General features: G+C 46.2%; 1 protein-coding gene across 5 annotated transcripts in view; it reads right to left on the bottom strand.

The window, feature by feature from the left end:
- Nucleotides 1-723: 723 nt before the first annotated feature.
- Nucleotides 724-8,874, bottom strand: part of LOC102378295 (multidrug resistance-associated protein 6) — a 38,977-nt gene continuing 30,826 nt past the window's right edge. For 3 of the 5 annotated variants that reach the window (XM_025206443.1, XM_025206444.1, XM_025206447.1), the window contains 6 exons: nucleotides 7,209-7,310; nucleotides 5,301-5,447; nucleotides 3,615-3,773; nucleotides 3,183-3,349; nucleotides 1,814-2,008; nucleotides 724-1,282 (listed from right to left, as the gene is read on the bottom strand). In XM_025206443.1, the coding sequence (XP_025062228.1) occupies nucleotides 1,174-1,282; nucleotides 1,814-2,008; nucleotides 3,183-3,349; nucleotides 3,615-3,773; nucleotides 5,301-5,447; nucleotides 7,209-7,310 (879 nt within the window). In that variant the 3' untranslated portion in view covers nucleotides 724-1,173. Of the gene's footprint in view, nucleotides 1,283-1,813; nucleotides 2,009-3,139; nucleotides 3,350-3,614; nucleotides 3,774-5,300; nucleotides 5,448-7,208; nucleotides 7,311-8,874 lie in introns of those variants that run through there. The other 2 variants (XM_025206445.1, XR_003094512.1) reach the window with 2 other exon arrangements.

The following is an 8,874-nucleotide window of genomic DNA, read 5'->3' as shown; positions in this document are numbered from 1 at the left end:
AACAACAGTCACAGTAAATTTCATTTAAGTATCCCAGTGCTTTGTTTCCTGTCCTGTTTTAAAAAAAAATACAAATAATAATGTCTACAAGCTGCATTGAAGACTGGGGTTTTTCTGTGCACTGTACATAACAGCAGCAAGGCTCAGTCCCTGGCGTGAGGACCCTATGATTTTAAATAGACCAGACAAAGTGTGGAAGAGGAAAGAAGCATACAAAAATGACTTTCCCACAATTAGATAGTAGCTGTTTAATCTTTAGGAATAAACCAAGGAGAGGAACTCTTTCAGCCTGGGGCTCTGCACAAGCACAGACTAACTATCTCGTTGTATAAAATTTACTTTTCCAGCACTATCCATCTGCCTGAAGTAGGAGGACAGCACCCACTGAACATGGCAAATTCTAAGCTGTGGGAAGTACCAAAGTCAGTACAAATGAAACCTTACTTGAAATTCTGAGTTATTTTACAGAACGTGTTAGCAGCACCTCACTGCAACATATAAATTGAACAACAGCTTGATTTCTTTGACACTCTCGGGAATGTCTAAGACCCTCCCAGAGAAGTTGCCACTATTTGTAATACAATCTGAGTCAAATGCAAAGCACAATTATTTTGCTTCAAAAGCAATAACACACGAGCGTGCATTTCTTCTTCTAACCCCAGAATTCATAGAGTTTTAGGGCTGGAAGGGACCTCAGTAGATCATTGAGTCCAGCCCCCTGCCCAAAGGGCAGGAAAAGAGTGCTGGGGTCAGATGACCCCAGCCAGGTGTTTAAATTCCAATTGGCTCATCTGACTAACTGGGCATAAATGAATTACTAGTATTTAATTTTTGAAAACCAAGCCAATAAGGAAGTGGTGTGTGCGACAACTGTTTATTCCTTCCCAGAGAGAATGCCAAAACATTTGGTAATAACATTCAATTGTGACCATAGTTTCATCTAGTAGTATAATGATGGAAAGTGGTCTGGAAACAAAAAGCTGGATGTGTGTGTGTATCTTTCATGTACAGTAAAATAGTTTCCCTTTAAGTATTTAGTTCATTGTGGCTCAAATGCAGATGAGATTTGATTAAGTACCAGATGTTTTGCAACCAAACCAAAGTTAGGTGATTTAAGAATAGATCAGTTCTTTTCAACAACAGTGGTATGATGATGCATGTTTTGGGTGATGATCAAAGAAGGCCCGATTCTTCAACCAGTCTGTAGAATAGTCCCTTTTGAGCCATTAATTTCTCTGGTGTATCAAATTCGGCAATCTGACCATTTTCCAAGACTAAAATCCTGTGAATAATATTAAAACAGAAATTTGAGCATTGGAATGCAAAAACAACACTAACTTAAGTAACCATTCTGAGCTACGATTATTAGATCTTGTTAGATCAGCTCCTGCCACTATTCCCCAACCAGGGAACAAGCCACAGGAGCATAGTAGTTGTAACCAAATGTTCAAAGATGATGCATAAGCTGGGCAGCCCCTTTGTGGCAATGTCATGAGTACATATCTAAACAGAACTTTTGGCTACCTATTTTTTAATTGTAAAGCAGCAAGTGATGTCTGAGCAGAGGGAGAGGTTCCAGTGAGGAGACTCTCTGCAGCTTTAATTTACATCAGTGGACAAAAGGGCGGGATAAAGAATTAAATGACTTCAGCAGACCTAGACAGATCTCACTGTTTCTCAGCAGTTGATGCATCCATCACTGACAATAAGAACCTGCTATTGTTTGAGAGAGCACCCTGGTGGGGTAAATGGGGCAGAGAGAGAGGGACAGACTTATAAAAATGACCAGACAAATCTGCCAGGGGAAGACTACCTGTTGCAGTCCAGGATGGTGTTCACACGATGAGCTATTGTCAACACTGTGCACTCTTTGAACTGAGTCCTTATCATTGATTGAATATGGAGGTCCATTTCTACATCCACTGATGCTGTAGCCTCATCTAGAACCAAGATTTTGGCTTTCCGTAGCAGTGCCCTGGCCAGACAGAGAAGTTGCTTCTGACCAACGCTGAAAGCAAAAAGGTAGGATGGGGAATTGAGGAGGAGCAAATAGTGTTACTGGAGTTCAGAAAAAATAATCAATTTGAGAAAGTTCTGGCAGGCTCATGGCTCTCTTTCTCTGGGGAAGCAAGAGCCTGGGATTATTCAGAGTTGTGTTCTGTCTGAATTTTAGGAGATGAACGAGGAGCCATCCGTGCATGGAGCCTGTGATGTTGACAACATAGCAGATAATAGTTTGAGACCATCCAAAGCTGGGGACATTATTAACTTGTACTGTGTCAGCATGTAGGAGCTTCAGTCATGGTCTAGGTGTCAACTGCGCTGGGCACTGCACAAACTCGGAACAAGGCAGTTTGCCCTGGAGATCTTCTATTCTAAGGGATGTCATAGCGCTGTTGCAGATTTCCCCTCAGGGGGCTTGTAGCGGGACCAAGTTCCAGGGGTGGTCGTGATGTCCCCTGGTGGCTATGTGGTTCCTGCTCTGCTCTAGATTCCTGGGTACTGTCCCTTTCTTTGCCGCCTGCTACACCTTGATGTAACTAGTTGATGGGTAATAAGGGAGGTTGCCCTCGGGTCCCAGATTGACCTCATGTCCATCTGAGCCAGCAGGTCTTTCCCAGACCCTACTGGTCCCAATTCAGTCCCTCACTGTATTGTCTTGGCCCTCTTGCTCCATCCATGCCCCAGGGTATTAGTTACCTTAAGGGTTAGTTTTGCGGCCTCTGACCTGTGCCTCACAGGTGTTACTGCTCCATCATTTTCCCTTGTTGGAGCCTTGGCCTTCTCAACCCACTGGGGTTTCCAATCAGGGCCTGATGACTAGCTCCCAGGGCAACTCATTTTTGCTGCTCTGGCTGCTTTAGCAATGTCCTTGCTGCCCAGACAGGGCTCTGTCCTATTGTACTATTACAGAGCTGCAAGTTCTGCAATAGGCACTCATAGCCTATAAGTCCCTGGCAACCTGTTCTCCTGCAGCTCATATGAGCAGCCTTCCCCACCTGGGGATCTCCCTGCTGCTGTTACTCCTTAAAGTAACAGGACTATATCTTTTGGATTTTACTAAATCACATTTGCTTCTATTTAATATCATTCTTCCTTATTTGGACAATCTTGCCAACTGCATCACCCCCTCACCCACCGACCAAGGCTGTGCTGTCTTTTTCTGATGGCAGTGAAGGTACCTCAGGTTTTCCCCTTGTTCAGAGCACTCATAGTTCAGTTGATCGGGCAGATCCAGTACAAAGTTCTTAAGCTGAGTCAGTTCCAAAGCTGTCCAGATGTCTGCATCACAGTATGTGTTTAAGGGATCGAGGTTCATTCTTAGAGAACCAGAAAACAAAATTGGATCCTAAACATAAAAACAATACAAAAAATCCTGAAATTAATACAGACCTCTTAAACTCCTGCCACTGCAGGTTTTTACCTGCTGTAGAACGAACGGAGTGAAAAACTCTGGCTAGTGTAGTATGCAAAGTAAGACTAGCTGGTCGTAAGGGTGACTTCTCCCCTTCATATCTGTAGCTAGCCTTCTCACAGAGAACCTTCCTTCCTGCCTGTCCCACATATTAGCACCCCATGCGATGGATAAGCACTTTTAAAAATTAATGTCATACCTGGGGAATAATTGTTATTTTGGTTCTAAGGTCATGGAGACCTATGTGAGCAATATTTATTCCATCAATTGAGATTTCTCCTTCAGCAGCTTCCACTAATCTCAGTAGTCCCACTGCAAGAGTTGATTTCCCAGCTCCTGTTCTTCCAGCTATGCCAATCTATAAAATATAATGAAAGTAGATTATTCACTTTATACTTGGATTTTGATTTTTGACCAAATGATGGCTGAATGACATGTCCATGGAACTGCCGTGTAGAAAGAGACCTATTGGTTAATTTTGCTGAGTGTGCAGGTTGGACAATAACCAATATTAGAAGTTTTGGAGAAATGCACAACTTGGGTCTATGCCCTGTGAACGGTGCTGTGTCATCCTGATTCCCTCTTTGATTAGCAGGCTGTACCCTGATGTGGAGACAGACTACTTGTGGCTTTCCTTTGCATTTAAAAAAAAATCACTTCTCAGTTGCAACTTAGTTTCTCTTCATCTGCTCCTCTCCTTGGGCCTCTTGGAAACCTGTTCTGTGTTCTTCAAATGACAAGGAAGTTGAGGTCAGATGGTGGAGGAAACCTTTTGACTTTTCTATGGGGGTCTATGCCAGGAACAGGACTACAGGCAGTCCTCAGACTTATGATACAACTGGTTCCTGAAAACCAGATCTTAAGTCGAAATGTTGTAACTTGGAACCAATTTCCCCGTAGGAACAATGTTATAAATGGGCGATTGGTTCCTTTACAACGCACGATCAAGGCCCCCGCAGCGAAGGTGGGGCTGGGACTGGGGCGGGGGGGCACAGGATGAAGGTGTGACACGTCTTGTGGGAGTGGGGGAGGGCCATTCCCGCTGCTGCACGCTGCTGGTCCAGGTGCCCCCCGCGCCCCCTGCCACTCGTCCGGGAGGGCAGGAAGGGTTGTCGTGTGCCCCTGGATCTGTTCTACACCATGCTGAGCTCAGGGCATGGGCTATGGGGGGGCTACAGTGAATTTTTGGGTGACTGCAGCCCCCTCATAGCCCCTGCTTTGCCGCCCGCCCTGCTGGGGTGAGGCAGGCATGGGACAGCTGCGGCCTGTCTGAGGGGCATGGGGAGGGCGGGCAACTCCCACCACTGCGAGTTGCTGGTCTGGAGACAGCACACTGGCTCCATCTTGTGCCTGCCCCCGCTGGCTGGTTGAGCGGCAGCAAGGCATAGCCCCTACTCTCAGCACTGCAGCACCCGTCCAGAGTGCAGCTCGGTGCAGCCCCAGCCCAACCTATCTCATGCAGATCCGGGGGTACATGCCCCCTGCCTCTCGCACCCCCTGCCCCAATCCCTCCTTCGCTGCAGGGGCCTTGATCTGCCCCCACCCACGCCCCTTCCCTCCCCCTTCCCCTACAACAGACTTACCAGCTGGACACAGCTGTATCAAGTGTCATAAAGTTAAAACCCGCCGTGGCACCTCCAAACGCGGTGCCAGTTTATAAAGGTCGTAAGTGCCGTTCATCATTATTTGAAAAGTCGTTAAGTTGAGGACTTCCTGTACATCTGTTATAAGCTTAGGAAGGCCTTAACAGTGTGTGTATGTGTTTAACGTAGCTTTTGTACCTTCAAGCTATTAACTCAGTGAGGCAGGGATCACATTTTCTGTCTACTTATTATAAAATGCTAGTTATACTTTCAGCAGTTAAGAAACAAATGACATTTCTCACCTTCTCTTGCCCCCTTATTGTTATTGTGATATTCTTCAGTGCTAACTCTAAGTTTGGCCTGTACTGTAAACTGTAGTTCCTAAATTCAATTCTTCCTTCAGTGGGCCAAGCCTGACTTTGAGACTTGGCTTCCTGAGTCCAGGGGGCCTATGTAGAAAGGAAACAAATGACATCTTGTTCAGCAGTCAGTACGTCAGCAGGTAACATGGCTGTATGCAATATATGGAAGAATACTCAAAGCATGGGTTCACATTTTTTTCTGGAACTCTGAGTCTGTCTTTTTGGAGGTGGCATTCTTCATAATAAAATTATTAAACCTAACCTTAGTTACTTTATACAGCGAGTCAGACTATTTTCTTAGCTGAGACTGAGGATAAGAATTTGTTTGACAGACAGATATGATATTTTTGACTGATCTAATTATATTTGGTTGTATAGATCTCTGCAAACATGTCTTTTGTGAAAGGCATATTTTCATTTTATCGAGTTGTAAACAGTAGGGTGCACCAATAGAGAATTTTTGGGCTGATACCGATGGCCAATTTTTAACAAGCCATATCAGCTGATACCTATCCCATTGTTGATATGCAGTCAGGCAGCTTGGAGAGCAGCTGGTAAGTCTGTTGTTGGGGGAAGGGGCAAAGGAGGAGGGAAGGGGCATGCACAGGGAAGATTGAGGCACTTGTAGTGAGGGAGTGAGTGGGGTTTGAGTGCGGGATGAAACTGCAAGAGGCTCATGGGGGGGAGGGGGCGGGGATGGCTCCTGCTACTTCATGCTCCACGGGGGGGCGTGGGGGGCATGTGCCCCCTGGATCTGCTTGTGGGGCGAGGGTGGGCTGCTGCTGTGGGCTGGGGCCAGGGTGGTGCCAGGCCATTCCCAGCAGGTGCTGGGCTGGGTTGCGCTTGGGGTGGGAGGCAGCGGCACTGGGAGGGGACTACGGGGGCATGCATCCATCCCAAAATTCACCATATTCCGCCCCCTCCTAGCGTCACCGCCGCCCGCCCCAAGTGCAGCCCAGCCCAACTCCCCTGCCAGGCCCCAGCCTGCAGCGGCAGCCCGCCCCTGCTCCGTGTGCAGATCTGGGGGCGCACGCCCCACATGCCCTCCAGGAGTGTGCTCAGCAGCAGGAACTGTCCCCTCTCCCTGCACCCCCAGATGAGCTGCTCATGGCTCTGTCCTGCGTTCCAGCCCGGTTGTGCAGCACCTGCCCCAACCCCACCCCACCCCACTCCCTCCCTTACTGCAGGGGCCTCGATCTGCCCCCCCCATGCCCCTTCCCTCACAACAGACTTAGTAGCTAGACCTGGCTGTTCTCCACTCTGCTGGCTGTGGTCCTTACTGCCTGTGTGCTGTGCTGTGGCTGCATGTGTGCATGGGGTATTTAGCAGTGGCATTACCAACCAAAACAGCTGAATGCCGATAGTCAATTTTTCTTAGATCACTGCCAATCTGATATGGGACCGATATGGCACCTCTAGTAAACACTGATGTGATTAATGTGAAGAGGTACATAATTACTTAATAATGCAAATACAAAGGATTAAGTTGAGATTCTCAGCCATTAAAAAAGGTCAGCAATTATCACAGCCCTGCATCCATGATGTCCCAATTAATGCACTTTCCGAGTATGGAGAAAACTTGCAGGTCTTTCCATAGAACTTAACAAATGATACTTTGAAATGGCAGCTATTGTTTACCTTGTTTAAGGAAATACCCTGAGCAGAGGTTATAAATCATGCCTGCATAGTTTAATAAACAACAAATGCTGCCAGTTCTTAAAAGTAATGGCACTGGGCCTTTTGGAAGAAAGACACTGGGTGTTTATCCATTTAGAAGAGAAATATATTGCCAGTCTTCTTTGGGATCAAGTCCAGTTCAAATGATGAGAACAATATCTGGTTAGCTACCTCTTTAGGAGTTGTTGAATACTCTCTCACTCTCTCCACCGAAACAACATTGTTTTCTATTTCTGTCCAGGAGCGCACCATCCAGTTCAAAATGCCAGTTATCTAGCAAGAGAGAAAGGAGCTTGAGAAAACAGAAATTAAATGTAGACTGACCAGGTTCTTGTGAAGTAGCTAGTAGGACTGTGCAAAATTTCACCGGGAGTTTTGTTTCAACGATGTTTTGACTCGTTTTGAGCTCGAAACAGCAAAACCAAAATGAAACGCAGAGCTTCAAAACAGCCTCAAAATGAAACAAGGCAAGTAGAAATGTTTTAAATGTTTTGAGTTTCGAAGCTCAAGCTGGGCTTGCCTGCAGGGAAACAGAAACTAAAGTAAGGAGAGGGAGGGGGAAGATGGGGAAGGGGAGGAGTGCTCTCATTATTGACTGTGTAGCTGGCCAGTGACCATCACCCTTCCCTGAGGTTTCTTCCAATCCCAGTGCTCTGGGAGAGGCATGGAAAAACCGCATAAAAGGCAGCATTGCTTGAACTGCCCTGCTTTCTGCCTTGGTGTCAGTTGAGTGAGGATGCACCTTAACACACACAGTGTCACCCACCCATGTCACAAGTTTTGCCTGTCAGCAGCTAGAGGTGCAGGGCCCTAGAACCCAGACTCCCCCTGCGCCTATCTCCTCAACAGCTGGCAGGCTTCATGGCCACAGCAGGGCCTAAGAAGCCTGCAGTTTTCACCCTCCTGCATCTTAACACACACACGGTATCACCCATGTCACGAGTTTTCCTTGTCTGCAGCTTGAGGTGCAGTTTCCCCCAAACCCCTACACCTATCTCCTTGAAACATGGCAAGGTTCATGCCCCCAGAAGGGGCTACTATTCCTGCAAGTTTCATCCAAATCAGGCCAGAAATGACTAAGTTATAGGCTGTTTCGAGCTTCCCCATTATAGCCTATGGGCAAAATGTCGAAACAATATCAAAACAAAGAAACTTTTTCAACAAAACGGAACAGCAGTTTTGAATGGAAACGAAACTTGAAATGAAACGCTGTTCCGTTAAAACTCAAGTCGAAACAAAATGGTGCCGTTTCGTACAGCCCTAGTAGCTAGCCCTTGCTACTTTGTAGGATGCAGCTTAGTACATGCACATTTTTCTGGCTGGCTGGTTGCCAGGGTGTTCATGATCTTGTTTTGTGACATCTGGCCTTGTATTTTGTGGATCAACATTTGATTTGTTCACCCTGCAGCTCCTCAGTGCTAATACAGTGTGTTAGACGTTCTGTTCTAAGCAACCTACATATTTCTTGCAGTGATCTGGTGGAGACTGTACTTTGCCTGTTAAATATTCCTTCAGTTTCTACCTATTTTCAAACCCAGTAGTAGCAAGATAGCTACTGAGGGGCCCTCTGGGTGTATGCATCAGACTTGTTCTCTATAATGGCAGTGCGCACAAGTGTTGCGCTTTATAAGCTGTAATTGTACAGTTTGCAAACAAGCTTTTTACAAAATAGAATCTGGAACAAATTCTATTGAATTCAGTTTAATTCTAAATACTTAGAAAGAAAGCAGCTGGTATTTTGGGACAAAAAAACATTTACTCCCCTTCACTATTTGCAATTCATGTGTTGCACAACTGTGCTAGTACATGACAACCTGACGTTTGTCCAGAAGCTGTT

Source organism: Alligator sinensis, unplaced genomic scaffold, assembly GCF_000455745.1.
Source record: "Alligator sinensis unplaced genomic scaffold, ASM45574v1 scaffold927_1, whole genome shotgun sequence".
Classification (NCBI taxonomy): Eukaryota; Metazoa; Chordata; order Crocodylia; family Alligatoridae; genus Alligator; species Alligator sinensis.
This window is presented reverse-complemented; position numbering and strand designations above follow the sequence as displayed.